Below are 16,023 nucleotides of genomic sequence, written 5' to 3'. Positions count from 1 at the left end.
CTGCACAGAGACAACATCACCTCGACGCTGTTGCCGTGACGCAGCAGCCGCTCCGTGAACCTGCGAGCGGACGAGGAAGAGGATGAGGATGAGGAAGAGGATGAGGATGCTGCGGGGTGAGGGTTTTGGGTGGAGGGAGGGGGGGTTTCCTTCCCTGTCCTGCACAGATACAACATCACTTCGACGCTGTTGCCGTGACGCAGCAGACGCTCCGTGAACCTGCGACGAAGACGAAGATGAGGATGAAGATGAGGATGCTGCGGGGTGGGGGTTTTGGGTGGAGGGAGAGGGTGTTTCCTTCCCTGTCCTGCATAGAGACAACATCACTTCGACGATGTTGCCGTGATGCAGCAGCCGCTCCGTGAACCTGCGAGCGGACGAGGATGAGGATGAGGATGAGGATGGAGATGCTGCGTGGGGGTTTCAGTGGGAAGTTAGAGCTTCAGTGGGAATCGTGGCTACTATATATATATACACTATACATCGACGACCCTTACATGACCCTGGAAATGTAGCCTCCCCTACACACCCCCGCGCGCACGCGGCGCCCCCTACGTACTTTGATCCCTGCTCTATCTTCTGCGCCGTGTTGTCGACATCGTTGCACATCTCCATGATGGCGAGCTCTCGGCGTCTGTGCGCGTCGGCCAGACGCTCGACGGCGTCGTCGTGGCAACGCTGCAGCACGGCGCGGTAGCTCTGCAGCGTTTCGTCGATGAGGCCGCGCGCGCTCTCGTACTGCTGCTGAAGGTCGGACAGCTTGCCCTCGAGAAACGTCGTCGCCTCCTCGCAGAACGCCCTCTGTGGGAGAGAGAGGGAAACGACGGTGAGGACGCGGCGGTGCGGAGGTTGCGCGTGTTCGCACTCACACTATCATTATCACACTAACACACACTCACACTTTCGCATACTCACACTCACATTAGCATTGCCTCATACTCACACTCACATTATCACTGTCCTACACTCACACTCACACTTACAGTATTATGCACTAACACTCACACTATCACACACTCACACTTACAGTATTATGCACTAACACTCACTCTATCACACACTCACACTATCACTATCACACTCACATTATCACTGTCCTATACTCACACTCACACTTACAGTATTATGCACTAACACTCACTCTATCACACACTCACACTATCACTATCACACATTTACTATACCATACACTATGTACATCATTGTTACATCACTGTTGTCACAGCACTAATACTCTAAAGTCTAATGCACCCACAGTTCATAAAACATACTCAAACTAACATTAAAAACACACTCACACCAACAGTAACACCATCACGTGCTCACATACGCACTAACATTATCATTTTCAGCAGCAGCACAGCAAATAAAGAGAGCAAACAGGGCACCTGCCAGTCACTGCGCTGACGAAACTCAAGCTCTAAACTCGCGCGAAGAACACTGACCCTAATCCTAACGCCATCAATTATTCCCTAATCGCCACGCTACATGCGGCGATGTTTGTTCAAGTGCGCGAGCCAACATTCGGCATTGTGGAGTTGACAGTTTAACAGATAAAAACTTAGGCTGTTTTTTCCCCACATATTTATTCCACATGTCATCAATATTATTTCCTACATAGAAGTATGATATGTTCCGAAGATCACGTGGTGATGTCCACATATTGATTTAATTTTTTTTAATAAGATGAATGTGCCATCAAGATATTTTTCCTGGAATACAAACTATATAGAATATTGAAAAGGAGATCTAAGAGGAAACCAAGTTCAGGTAATAATTAGCTATATAAGCCAATGAATTTTATAAGGAGTGTATAAAAACAAATATCCCCTAGTATGTTTTTATTCACACCTGATTATATGTATATAAATAAATGTATAAACTTGGTTGTGGTGGCAGTGGTGGTGGTGCACGGAAGATCAGCAAACGAAAGTATGAAGATGAAAGTGTGAGCGAAGGTGGAGTCCACGGGACCGTCAGGTAAGTGAGGGCGAGTCATCCCCGCACTTCTTGTGCCACACCCCAACACAATTCACCGCCCCCCCCCCTATCCTATTCTTTAATATGCTGTGCTCGTTAGTTGTCCACTATCAAACAACATAGCAACGCAGCACAGACAGAATTTAAACGAGTTCGCCCCCCTTAATTAACCAGCAACGCTCTAACGAACCAACACTAACGACGTTAATAAACGAGTATTACTACTACGTAGGGCCGCCACGCATCCGCCCCACTCGAGCCACGGCGACCGGTATTTTTTCAGGTATTTCACTAACCGCTTCAGGTGCGTATTATGCCCACCCCCCACCGCCCGTAGTTTGCTTTCGTACGTGCACTCGCTGGTTTTTCTGGGACGCGTTCTGACAAGGCTAACGCAGTCAGTACATGCGCGAGGGTGATACTAGTTACGATCGGAATTCCTGCTCGCCTCGTCTAACGAAGTATAGTTAATTATTGCGGAGTTAACGAGATCTTTGCTCTCGAAGATAGCGAGTGACCTTGTCGGGGATCGAAGGTCACGATCGCGCGTGCGCGCGGAAAAGTTCCAATTAGAGTGGAATGATCCGGTCGTTATGCCTGTGCAGTCGTGTACATGTTTCAAGCACGCATGCACGCACGCACACACGCACATACACACACACACACACACACGCACACACAAACGCACGCACGCACATACACACACATGCACGCACGCACGCACCCACACACATACACACGAACGCACACACACACATGCATGCACGCACCCACACACATACACGCATGCACGCACACATCCACGCATGCACGCACGCACGCACATGCAAGCACGCGCACATGTACACACACACAAACATGCACACTCAATCGCACATTTTGCACAGACATGTAGGAAGGCAAACCAGGTTTCCAGACGTACATGTACATGTACGCACAAGCACATAACTTAAATAAGAGGCAGCCGATCTTAGGGTAGGTAGGTAGGTATAACATTTGTTTTTTTGTTTTTTGATGCAAAAACATGGGTAGGCAGGAATACAATTTTTTTGTTCACAAGTTAAATATAGGGTACTGTATACAGCTTGAAATGCATTTTTCGATTGTTGCAAAATGTGAACACCTGGATAGTAGTGTTAGGAATCGCTCCCAAAAACGGAGCTCGATTAATCGTCCCTTTGAACGAGCGAGTAACCGAAGTGTAAACGGCTCTGCGGCCGCGTATAGCACGATAGCATGCGTATACTATATAGTACGCGATCGATCGCGTACATCAAAGCCGGCTGCCGCGCCATACGACCTTCAGGCTCTGTTTATGAATTAGCCGGCCCAGGCCGTATGATCGGCAGGCGGTATCTTTGAATTTTATTTTTTCTTGAAACCCTCTAAAAGTGACCGCAGTCGCACATTTTTCACTCCGAAATGTGAAGTGGGGCGGGTGACCTGAACCAAAGGTAATTTTTTGGTCGGCCTAATGCAAGCTCGCATGCACTAACGCAAGCACGCACACACGCACTAATGCAAGCACGCACGCACGCACGCACACACACACACACACTGGCCACCGACGACGGCGGCTCTGCACCGCGGCGGAGATTGAGTCGCGCATGCGAGACGTGTCTCACCTTGCCCTGTGTCTCGGCTACGAGGCCCTTCAGCTCGTCTCTATGCCTGAACTCGCAGTCCGCTATGCGCTCGTGGTCGTGGCTCGGCTGCTTGTGCCCCGTCATCATGCACTCGCTGCAGATCGGCACCTGCAATTAATTACTTAACGAATTAATTACTTTCATTAACAAATTTAAATGGGGGTCAGTAGTTTGTGGCGTGTCATCATATACGATCTGATACACGCTGCAGATCGACAGATACAACACGACACGTTGACGCGCTCACATAATACTCACTTATTAATTAAATAATTAATTCGTTTATTAACTAATTAGTTTCCATGGGGGGGGTTGTGGCGCATCCGAAAAAATATACGGTGCGCGGGAAGAGGGGCGGGGGTGGGGCAGTGGCGTCTACGTGCTTACACACATCTATTATTAGTAGTAGTGTTGTCAATCGGTTGTAATTTCGTAATCGATCATCGGTTGGACCCAAGTAACCGATGATCGGTTACAATCGGTTACAATCGGTTACTCGGGGTGTTGAATGCCTGCGTGTGCGTAACGTCGTGTGCATGTACGTGTGTGCATGTATGTGCTTGTTTAGCCCTGTTTACTGTTTGTTTTGCACTGTTTACTATACTGTGTGTATAATACATGTATGTTAATAAAGAATAACTTGTATAGTAGCGATGATATCTCTGATTCTCATCACTTTTCCAAGTTTTCTTGTTCAAGTTTAACATTTATTTCGATTTTTTTTTTCTTTTTTTCGATGAAATTGATTATGGAATTTGATAACCAAGCGCTTGGTTCGAGCCACTGTTCAACCGATGATCGAGTATAATCGATGATCGTGACATCACTAATTATTACTCACATATTAAATACCTAATTAATTAATTACTTTCACAGGGAGGGGGTCAGTCAGTTTGCGGCGCGTCCCTGTAAAACATACGGGGTGGTGGGGAGACATTTGGGGGATGGTCGTGTTATCGTTAGGAAGAAGACAATGCACGAAGGATGGAGGTCGGAGATCGTTAGTACACCCCGCCCTCCCGACTTCACTCCACAGCGCGTCAAGTCAGAGACGGAAGGCGAGTCTAGTGAAACGACGTCGCACTTAAAATATTTTGTTCGCGGACTCGCGTAGTTAGCGTCAGCGTTCCCCCCCCCCGCGAGCAAGCGTAGATTATTGGAGCTCGCTGTATAACAGCACACATGTCGGCGAAATACGTTAATGCTCCTCTGGTTCAATTTAAATATTTAATCGTGCTTTTAGAACATAAATAATAGCGAGGATTCGTAGGGCCGCATTCCATTTCTATCCCCTCGTAAGTGATCGACAGCGTAAAACCGTGGCACGAATTCACGTTTCCTGTGGGTTGGGCAGGCGGTACAGTAAAGGATGTAGGTCGGGGAAGTGGAGGTTAAGGAATTTTAAATGCCAGACATTAATCATCAAAAACACCCATTACCAAATACCCCGACGCCATCTTATAACAAACGAGCATCTCGGACCACGTTAGCACATCCACGCACATCGCACGGAAAACATTTGTCACTTTCAAATAAAAAAAAACAACACCTTAAAACAGACCTAAAGCACACGTGTTTCGCCTTCACTCGAGTAAAAACACTAAAAGCTAGCTTCACGCGTCATCTCGCGTGACGACGCCGACGTGGTGAGACGGTGGCGCTACCTGGCAGGTGTTGCAGTAGTACTTCATCGGCTCGGACGGGTGAGTCGTGCAGAATATTGGCTTGTGTATGTTGACCTCGTCATCGCCCTTGATTATGTCCTCGAACGAGACAACCTGCAAGACAAACCATCGGATTTTATTTGTCGTACGCCGTCGTTCGTCCGCACCGCATCGCGACACACGCGAGTCGATATCATGTCGAAAAAGGCAAAGGTATCATGTCGAAAAAGGCGAAGGTATCATGTCGAAAAAGGCGAAGGTATCGTGTTGGAAAAGGCGAAGGTATCATGGTGAAAAGCCTCAGGTATCATGTCAGAAAAGGTTCAGGTATCGTGTCAGAAAAGTCCCAGGTATCGTGTCGGAAAAGATGTAGGTATCATGTCAGGATGTGTAGGTATGGCATGCCATACGTGCCATAGCGTTTATGTTAAGGACTCGCGAACGCTAGACAAGAGCGAAAAACTGCGTAGAAAGACACCCGACGAGCGCAGAGCAACAAGATGGGTCAAAGTTCGTTTGCAAGAAGAACCGATAGACCCCCACCACAATGCCAGCTACGCTGTATAAGATATAACGTGTGCGTGATTGTACCCGGACACAAGTTTACCCTTTCATACCCACCAGACTACACACAACTATGCTGTATGAGATATAGCGCATGCATGCAACTGTATGAGAACCAACCAATGTTATACACAACCTCGCACCCTGATATACATCAGACTACACAACGCAAAGTATGCAAAATTATAACGCGCACGTGACTGTACCAGAACTCAAGTTTTACCCTCCCCCCTAACGGCATGCCACCTGACTACACAACGCAACTACACTGTACAAGATATAACCAATGCTCAAACTGTATCAGGACCAAAGTTTTACCCCACCCCCTCCCCCCCTTTTCACACACACACACACAGATCAAACTAGACAGAGCCATGACACCGGACAAGATACACAGCTCACGCGCACGACTTTCAGAGGACCTCGATGATATCTCTTCCCCCCACCGCACCCCGCACCAAGCACGTCGACAAGATCCGTGCAAGGACAAACGCAATCTAGCAGATGCAGTCTAGATAGTCTGTTATCAAGCAGACGCACACGTCCGCTCGCACGCATGCGCTCGCACGCATGCGCTCGCACGCTCGTACTCGCCCGCATGCACGCGCTCGCACGCTCCCGCCCGCTCGCTCGCAGGCACACGCGCTCGCTTACTGTATGATTCTCGAAGCAGCGCATGTACTGGTGCGCCGTGACGCAGTTCGGGCAGAGGAAGTTGGCACAGTCGCTGCAGCGCGCCACCGCCTTCTCGCGAGCCTTGCAGCTCGTGCAGTCGATCTGCGCGCGGGCGATCGCGCGCATGTCCATCATGTTCTGCAGCACGTAGTCGTGGCAGAGCGAGAGCGCGGGCGCCCCGCCTCCCTTCCGCTGCAGAAGACGCGTTTCCTGCGCGCACTCGGGGCAGACGATCGAGGCGTCGGCGTCGTCGGAGGCGGCGGCGGCGAGACGCGAGACGCACGCCTCGCAGAAGACGTGGAGGCAGGAGAGGACGCGCGGCGACGCGTACGGCTCGCCGCACCGGCAGCAGACGTGCTCCGGATCGATGTCGTCGCCGTCGCCGCGGAGACGCTCCCCGTCCTCATCCTCCGCATCGTCGTCGTCGTCGTCGTCCGCGTCCCGCCGCTCCAACTCGTCGTCGTCGGCGACGGCGTCCGGGTCGTTCAAGGTCGCCGGCGAGCGGCGCGTGGTGGACATCTTGATCGCGCAGGGGACGTGGCAGATTTCCGCGTCCGCACGTGGCGTCGTCTACTTGTCACTCAGCGAGTTCCGCCCGGCACTGTGGAAAAAGAGGAAGATCGTGGATAAAATTTGCGGGTGGGGGCAGGGGTCCTGACCATTTAGTAGAGTATACAGCAAAGGAAGGATGTCACAGAATGGATGTACAAAAATTGTTAGCACGCCTCTCTTCGATTTCACTTTTTCATGTCGTGAATACTGCGTGACAGCGTACGGCACATTATACATGTTTATACTTATACTTATAGCTAGTACGAGATTTAGCACAAAGTTCCCTGCTACACATCGCTTCCTTTAGTAATACAGAAATCACACACGCGAAAACTACATGACTGATCTGTTTTGCAGAGAATGGAAGAACAGTGAGCTAGGTGATAAAATATGGTGAAAATCCATACTGTGAGTAACACGGCTGAGAGTGCAGATAATCATTACACTGCCCATTTAATGATTGTTACATCTCATATGAGTCCACGGTGTACTATAAAGTATTACTATTAGTATTACTAAACCACCCACGTCACACGACACACGTCTAAAAATAATATTAATATTATTATTAATAATTAACAATATACAATTACCTACATTGTCATTAGTACATACTAACACATAGTACCTCACCCTACGATACGTTAAAGTGAGCATATAAACATCGAAGCACGACTACCGAACGGGAAAAACTTGTCGTGTGTGCAAAATGGTAGACGTCTGTCTCCCAGCGGACACGGTAAACTTTCCGCGTGCTGCGTGCGAGTGCACTAGCCACTACTCACTAGGCCTACCTACGTACGTGCGCACTGTCTCGCTGTGTCGCGCGTGACCATGTCTAGACGACAACCCCGCGATGAAACAGCTACGTAACGTTACACTCTGCGAGCTTTAGAAACTTACTTACTGTATTCCAATGTCCGATCTGTGCCTGCTATGCATCGGCCCAACGAACGCGTGTTTGCAGAGCGTAGACCACTCGTATTTATGTTCTAAAGTTTACTACGAAAAGAGTCACAGAAGAGCAACCATCCCACAGGCACCTAATACATGTACACTTGAACTTTAGTTGGTCACGTACCCCGATTTAGGTACGTGACGTCATCAGAATTCTGCGTATAGAAAACTAGAAATGGAAGCGAGGGTCACCAATATAAAAACGCGAGTTTGTGCCATAGCAACAGTACGAATCCCATTCTATCTTAGTGATATGTAATTTATATACAGATGTCTTTATGATTTGTTTATATAGATCTATAATATTAATACTATTTGTTATTAATTAGACTACAAATTTTGCACATTACGAAACGTTATTCCATCTCTGTGTTTTCTTACGATCGCCCGAACCTAGCCAGAGCTCGATCCGAACTACCCCGAAGTATCACAATCAGCTGAAAGCAAGATTTCACGTTAGAAAACCTATGGCTTGTCGTCGTGTTTGTGTACTAAACCTGTGTGAATCCGAACTACTAGGTGTTGTTCTATAATAAACATTAAATCTATTTGTCCGTCGATGTGTAGGCTAAGCAGTCCTACGCACATGAAAAGTGATCGGCAGTCGACATGTCGCAAGTAGACGCAGACGAAAACACGGAATCACCTATGATTATGAATTCTGGTGATGGGGTGGAAGAAGGTTTACCTGCACCTGTCGTATCGTCGCCGACGGAGAGCGAGACAGAGTCCCCGGCAACCGAGTCAAAAGTCACCGGCGACAAGCACAGCAATAACGTGAAAATCGACAACAGTAGCAATTCCGTCGACTCGCCTGGAAGCGGTTCTAGCCCCCGGTACCAATATTTACTCGTCGCATTACGCGAAACTCATTAAATGACGTGGAAATGCATGTGTCATCATTGAGATGGTCGCATCGCAAATGGAATATTCATTCCCAATTGCGAATTCGATCAATAATGACAATATTTGCATAGGGGCGAGAATTAGGGTTAGGTCACTTTCCGTGATCTGTACCAAACTGGGGGCGATATGCATCATAATATTATTAATAACACTAGTGCCTCGTTGATTTCTTAAAATAAATATTTATTGGACAATGGAAAATGGCACATCTCAAATATTGATCTATGATCTAGGATCACACTAATCGGGTATTAATCTTAATTAGTATTAGTAATAATTGATGCGATGATACCCATGATTTTATACTGTAGGTCAATCGGTGCGCATTTGAATCGGGAACCACTATAGGCGAATTCACGCGCTAGTTATTCTTTTTGATTTCAGGCATGCCGGCATGGAAGTGCTTATGGGGAACATCCAAGGTGACAATGTCAAGTTCTCCATGCTTGCCGGGATAGTTGAGATCGGGCAGGCGGAAAACAAGGAGGTTGTCAACGCAGCAATGCAACTGGTTGGTATTCGTCCGTCGGATCGTGTTATTTATGCCATCCCAGATCCCATTTCAGGGGTAGAAATTAACTTTAGAACAAGGGAGTCCAACGCCCTCTGTACCCTCAAAAAGAGGAAGTCCGCAGCAAAATGAGGGTGTCTGCAGTCTGAGGTTCAAAATCAAAGATATTCACAATAACGCATGTGCTTATTTTTAAGATTCATGCAGTTGCACGTCTGCCAAATTTTCTTTGGACATTAGCTGAAAAAATACAGTAATTCTGCGAGGCCGTGCTCCGGAACGAACTAGTTAGTATCGCAGAATTTTCAGGGAGTCACACGGACTCCTGCATATGTCAAATCAGGGAGTCCGGCAGTAAATCAGGGAGTATTTGACTCCGGACTCCCTTTAATTTCGCACCCTGCATTTGTTGAGGGCTCCTCATACATTGGAGTCAATGAATCAGGTCCTCTGTGCTTAATGCTAGTTTTGGACCCCCGTATTTATTGTTCGCATGTGTGCTAATGTCGGGTAGTATATACGTAGAATAGGTGTCATATACAATCACGTAATATAGAATGACTCTGAATGTACCTATACTCCGCATCACGCAATTGCACTTCAGTTAAAGTTTCCCCAACACAGGAATTTTCAAGTATATAGGGAAGGTAGCCTGCATTAACCTCACAACCGGTCACACCTTACATGTAGCATATGTCATATTTAGATGCCTCGCAGACGAATTTTTTTATTTTTTTATTAATTAATTAATTTTTATTTTTTTATTTTAATTAATAATAGCTTCGATAATTTATTTAACCCTTTCTCCGGTTTATCATCAACACGGCGAATTTGTCGTTTCAGATGGTTGGCGGTCAGTTTGACCTCGAGACCAACTGTATAATTCGTGACCCCGAGAACATTGTGAGACTGTTGGAGTTGCTGGACCACTGCGGCCCAATGTTACAGGTATGTCACACGTGACATGGTGACGCTGTGACATCACAGGCACATGCCACGTGATATGGTGACGCTATGACATCACAGGCACATGCCACGTGATATGGTGACATGGTGACATGATGACATCACAGGCACATGCCACGTGATATGGTGACATGGTGACATGATGACACACAGGCAGCCATGCCACGAATGATATGGTGGACATAGGTGCACATGATGAAATCACCAGCCACATGCCACGCCGCATATGTGACATGGTGACATCGATGACATCCAAGCAGGCACATGCCACGTGATATATGGGATCATGGTGAATGCATGACATCACAGGCACATGCCACGCGATATGGTGACATTGGTGACGGCTATGACCATCACAGGACAATGCCAACGCGATCATGGGGACATGGTGACACTGATCGACCCAGCCAGGCATCATACGCCACGTGATATGGTGACACTGGTGACATGAGTTTACCATCACAGGCACCATGCCACGTGATATGGCTGCATGTGACATGATAATCACAGGCACATGCCACGGATATGTGACATGGACGCAGTGACACTTGTAATGTACAACAACACATGCATAATAGAACCCAGGCAATGTAAAGCGTTCACCTTCTAATAAAGGACCTTCAACGTTTCCTAGTGTCAGTTATACAGTGCAACACCATGGACTAACGACCCACCTGTCTATACAGTGACACTTTCACGTTTCTCTAGTGGCACGTTATACAGTGCAAACCGACCTGTGATGCAAACGACCACCTGTCTATACAGGACACTTCAACCGGTTCCTATAAGTGACAGTTATACAGTGAAACCACCTGTGATCACACGACCACCTGTCTATAAAGGCCACTTCAACGTTTCTCTAGTGACAGTTATACAAGTGAAACCACCTGTGATCCAAACGACCACCTGTCTATAAAGACACTTCATACGTTTCTATGTGACAGTTATATACAGTGAAAACCCCTGTGATCAACGACCACCTGTCTCAACAGACACCTTTCAAACGTTTCTCTAGTGGCAGTTAATACAGTGAAACCACCTGTGAATCGTGATCAACGACCACCTGTCTATAAAGGACACTTTCAACGTTTCTCTAGTGGCAGTTATACAGTGAAACCACCTGTGAATCGTGATCAACGACCACCTGTCTATAAAGGACACTTTCAACGTTTCTCTAGTGACAGTTATACAGTGAAACCACCTGTGATCAACGACCACCTGTCTATAAAGGACACTTTCAACGTTTCTCTAGTGGCAGTTATACAGTGAAACCACCTGTGATCAACGACCACATATTAATAACGGACACTTTCAACATTTTCCTTCAGTGACAGATATGCAGTGAAGCTACCTCTAACCCAGCCCTCACCAACACCCATCCTAATCGTTATGGAAAAAAACTGTCCTAAAACAGACCCCGCTCCCGCCACCCCTCCCTCGGCAAATCCTGCATCCGTCTCCTGTTGACTGGTAACCGTGACAACCGCTCACGGGCGTGCGTCTGCTTGCAGGCGGAGATCTGGAGCATCTTCACGACGATCGCGAGGAAGAGCATTCAGAACCTGCAGGCGTGCGCCGAGGTGGGGCTGATCCGCCGTGTGCTGCAGCTGCTGCGACGCACCGAGGACCCAGTCGCTGGTGAGTGTGTGTGTGTGCGTGTATGTATGTGTGCGTGTGTGCGTGCGTGCGTGTGCTGAGGTGGGGCTGATCCGTCGCGTGCTGCAGCTGCTGCGACGCACCGAGGATCCAGTCGCTGGTGAGTGTGTGTGCGTGTGTATGTGTGCGTGGGTGTATGTGTGCGTGGGTGCGTGTGTGCGTGTGCGCGTGTGCTGAGGTGGGGCTGATCCGCCGTGTGCTGCAGCTGCTGCGACGCACCGAGGACCCGGTCGCTGGTGAGTGTGCGTGTGTGTGTATGTGTGCATGGGTGTATGTGTGCGTGCGTGCATGTGTGTGCGTGCATGTGTGCGTGTGTGCGTGTGCTGAGGTGGGGCTGATACGCCGTGTGCTGCAGCTGCTGCGACGCACCGAGGATCCAGTCGCTGGTGAGTGTGTGTGTGTGTGTATGTGTGCGTTGGTGTATGTGTGCGTGGGTGTATGTGTGCGTGGGTGCGTGTGTGCGTGTGTGCGTGTGCGCGTGTGCTGAGGTGGGGCTGATCCGCCGCGTGCTGCAGCTGCTGCGATGCACCCGAGGACCCAGTCGCTGCGGGAGTGCGTGCGTGTGTGCGTGTGTGCGTGCTGTGCGTGCGTGTGTGTGTGGTGCGGCGTGGTGTGTGTGCGGCTCTGTGCTGAGCGTGGGCTGATCCGCGCCCTGTGCTGCAACTGCTGCGACGCACGAGAACGCCGGTCTGCTTGGTGAGTGTGCGTGTGTGCTGTATCGTAGTGGTGGGTGTTATGTGTGCGCGTGTGTGTGTGGTGCGTGTGCCGAGGTGGGCTGATACGCCGTGTGCTTGCAGCTGCTGCGACGCACGCAGGATCAGTCGCTGGTGAGTGTGTGTGTGTGTGCTGTGCGTGTGTGTTGGCTGCGTGTGTGCGTGTGTGTGTGTGTGTGTGTGTGTGTGTGTGTGTGTGTGGTGCGTGTGTGTGCGTGTGTGTGTGATGCGAGGCTGGGCGGATCCGGCGCGTGCCTGCAGCTGCTGCGACGCACGCGAGACCCGGCGCGTGTGAGTGTGTGCGCTGCGGTGCGTGCGCGCGCTGCATGTGCTGCTGTGCATGCGTGCCCGTGTGTGTGTGTGTGCGTGCATGCGTGCGTGTGTGTTGCGCGTGCGCAATGCGTGCGTTGCGTGCGTCGCCGTGTGCGTGCGTGCGAGCCTGCGTATGAGAATTTTGCTTAGTGAGAAGGTTAGGAAGGGTTGCGTAATTTTGCTATGCGCAGAACCGTAGCGGGGAGAGCGTGTGTCTTTACTGACTAGTTTTGTGGGTCGCCCACTGAAAAGGGATGAAGAGTTATTGAGTTGCGTGTGTGTTTTCTCGTCCCTGCCAGCCTTAGCTAATCAACGCTGAGGGAGTTTTAGCCAGCTACGCATCACTGTCAGGAGCTGAAAATTCTCTTTGGCATATTTCAAACTAACAAGTGCAAAGAAAATGGACAGTACGTGTGAATATATAGTAATATATACATATTCTATTCCCATCACTATACATATATATGCTATGCAGGTGCGAAATTAACGGCGAGTCGAGTCAAATACTCCCTGATTCTACTGCCGCGACTCATTGTAATTCAAAAATTGAAATTCTTAATTAGAAAATGCGCGATGCTTTTGAGTACGTGTACTGGTCTGTCGTTTAACCGTTGCCCGTGGCTTACTGTGCAGCCGCATCACTCGGCAACTGCTGAGAGTTCCTGCAGGACATGCCTCTAGCGACAGGGACCAGCACGCCTTCTTCATACTTTCCCGGCCGACCAATTGCCTCGGTGCAGTGAGACGTGGGACGCGAGAACGCGCAAAGGAGCGCAGTGGTGGTATCGGTGTCCCGTAGATTTCTCTTCTCAACACCACAGGGGCATCACATTTTTTCATTTTTTCATATTTTAAAAAAAAAATTTTTTTTTGTATTTCCTCCACTCATCCATACAAATACATTCCATACAAATACATAGATACAAGTACATACTATTCAAGTACATACAAATCCATACATTCCATACAAGTACAATTCATACAAATACATATATATATATATATATGTGTTTGTAACAATGCGAATGATACGTTGTAAAGGATTAAATTACTGGGAACTAGATGGATGGTGTTGCGTTATGTTGAAATAGAGATAGAGACTGGATAGATGAATGTTATGTAATGAATATAATGGGTGGAGGTTTGTGCATCACATCTTTGGCTTCTCTCTGTTATCGGCGGCCTCTTGTTGGTCTCTCGTCATGTTCTCTCGAAGTTGTAGTCGGTAAATCGGGGCAACGAACCTAGATCTGAAATCATCGTTGCGCTCTCGCCGTAAATTGAGTCGTTGTGTGTGTGCTCTCCACAACAAAATTGTTTGTTTCCCGTTTACCTACTCGCCTCTCAGGGTACCGAGTAGGTAGGTAGGTGAAAAATCTTTTTTATTTTGTTTTGACAAGATGTGTATGTATATTGTATATTCTGTTTTGTGTATATGTTTTTGCGGAACGAATTAGATTATTTTTTGGTGAAACGAAATAATTTTTGTTTTGTTTTAATCGGCCAATAAAATGTGTCGAGTAGCGGCGTTTTGGCGAGTCGGTCGGTAAAGGGGAAGCAAGCAATATTTTATCTTAGGCCTTGTCTTTCCTGCCCTCTCTGCTCTCGGACTTCCGATTGTTGGTGCGAGTAACAACCGACAGTGACCTCTCTCTCTTGCAGTGCATTGCCCTGCCACCTATCTCCAAGTTCCCGTACCACATGGGCTGGACGTTCAGCACGTGGTTTCGACTCGACCCAAAGAGCAACGCGTCCCTGGAGCTGGATAAGCCGTATCTATACAGGTGTGTGTGTCCACCGGGGATCGTCCGGGCCCGACCCCGACCCCGACCCAAAACTGAGACACGACCCCGACTGCCGAGATGAATCCCGAGCGAGATAATCACACTTCTTTTCCCTCTCTTCGATTTTTCGGGATGATTCCCTCCATGGGAGGCGGGGAACTTATTGCTTAAATTATGCCTGTAATTGATCGAACAATCTCGAGAGAGATGAACACCCTGGTTCCTCTCTCTTGGATATTTGGGGGGGGGAGAATTCATTTATTAGGGGGGAAACTTATTGCTGGGAGTAATAGGTTCCATAACATACAGCCTGTAATACATAGATCCTATCAACAACTAGCCGAATAGGAAGATTGTTCCTGAGTAACTCGGCTCTCTGTGTCATGCTTGCAACTGCACGCTCCATTTCGCATATTATAACAACCGCTCATGTTGGCATGCGATGATGCTGTACCCAGGAGAACGCATGCAAGAGAGTGGCGGTAAAAATTATTCCAAAGTGTTCTTTAATAATAGATGTCATAGAGTATTCTATTGTTCAGCTACCTAATAACGATTCATGAATTAAAAAGAAGTGGAAATTTTTACCGGTAATATGCTAAAGCGTTCTTTAATAATAGATACCATAGTGTATTCCGTTGTTAAAGGCTCACAATGCGCATCCAAACGCTAATTTCTCCAGTACTAGACTAGCAAATACTTCGTGTCATGCATAATCACACTACCTTATGACAAAATAAACTCTAGTTGCTCCCATTTCACTGCGTGTTTGCTTAAAACCCACAAGAAAGAGGTAAGAAAACTGGCATTCTGGCGCAAACGCCGACTGTTTGCCAAACAAAATAGCCTCGAAGTGGTGACGTGACGTCACATGTTTTTATCTTTGCTGCGCCCGTACCGCTGTACCGCTGTACCGTAGCACCGCTGCACGGTTGCTTGGGGAAACTGTCAACAACATCGGAGAATTTCAACAACATTGGAGGTATTTTCAAAATACTATTTATAAGACAACGCGCAGTGAAATGAGAGGAACTAGAGTTTATTTTGCCATCAGGTAGTATGATTATGCATGACTCGAAGTATTTGCTAGTCTAGTACTGGAGAAATTAGCATTTGGATGCGCATTGTGATCCTTTA

The 16,023-nt window shown here is 48.0% G+C and overlaps 3 protein-coding genes across 3 annotated transcripts in view; 2 read left to right on the top strand and 1 right to left on the bottom strand.

Moving 5' to 3' along the window:
• LOC106815925 (B-box type zinc finger protein ncl-1-like) overlaps nucleotides 1-6,895 on the bottom strand; it is a gene marked incomplete at its 5' end in the record, with an annotated part of 16,602 nt that extends 9,707 nt beyond the window's left edge. The window contains 4 exons of the mRNA XM_014820458.1: nucleotides 560-801; nucleotides 3,606-3,734; nucleotides 5,291-5,404; nucleotides 6,509-6,895. Coding sequence (XP_014675944.1) covers nucleotides 560-801; nucleotides 3,606-3,734; nucleotides 5,291-5,404; nucleotides 6,509-6,895 — 872 coding nt within the window. The remainder of the gene's footprint in view (nucleotides 1-559; nucleotides 802-3,605; nucleotides 3,735-5,290; nucleotides 5,405-6,508) is intronic.
• Nucleotides 6,896-8,515: 1,620 nt separating this feature from the next.
• LOC106815927 (neurobeachin-like) lies at nucleotides 8,516-13,485 on the top strand. Its single transcript, XM_014820460.1, has 5 exons — nucleotides 8,516-8,874; nucleotides 9,329-9,455; nucleotides 10,299-10,403; nucleotides 11,933-12,059; nucleotides 13,402-13,485. Exons 1-5 carry the CDS (start codon nucleotides 8,648-8,650, stop codon nucleotides 13,419-13,421), a joined length of 606 nt encoding a protein of 201 aa, XP_014675946.1. The 5' UTR covers nucleotides 8,516-8,647; the 3' UTR covers nucleotides 13,422-13,485.
• A 323-nt stretch (nucleotides 13,486-13,808) lies between these two features.
• Nucleotides 13,809-16,023, top strand: part of LOC106815924 (neurobeachin-like) — a 7,593-nt gene continuing 5,378 nt past the window's right edge. Inside the window, exons 1-2 of the mRNA XM_014820457.1 lie at nucleotides 13,809-13,836; nucleotides 14,765-14,886. Of these exons, the coding sequence (XP_014675943.1) occupies nucleotides 14,804-14,886 (83 nt within the window). The 5' untranslated portion in view covers nucleotides 13,809-13,836; nucleotides 14,765-14,803. The remainder of the gene's footprint in view (nucleotides 13,837-14,764; nucleotides 14,887-16,023) is intronic.

This window comes from Priapulus caudatus, unplaced genomic scaffold, assembly GCF_000485595.1.
Source record: "Priapulus caudatus unplaced genomic scaffold, Priapulus_caudatus-5.0.1 Scaffold1237, whole genome shotgun sequence".
Classification (NCBI taxonomy): Eukaryota; Metazoa; Priapulida; class Priapulimorpha; order Priapulimorphida; family Priapulidae; genus Priapulus; species Priapulus caudatus.
The sequence above is the reverse complement of the archived record's forward strand: the minus strand, read 5'-3'. Positions and strand labels throughout refer to the sequence as shown.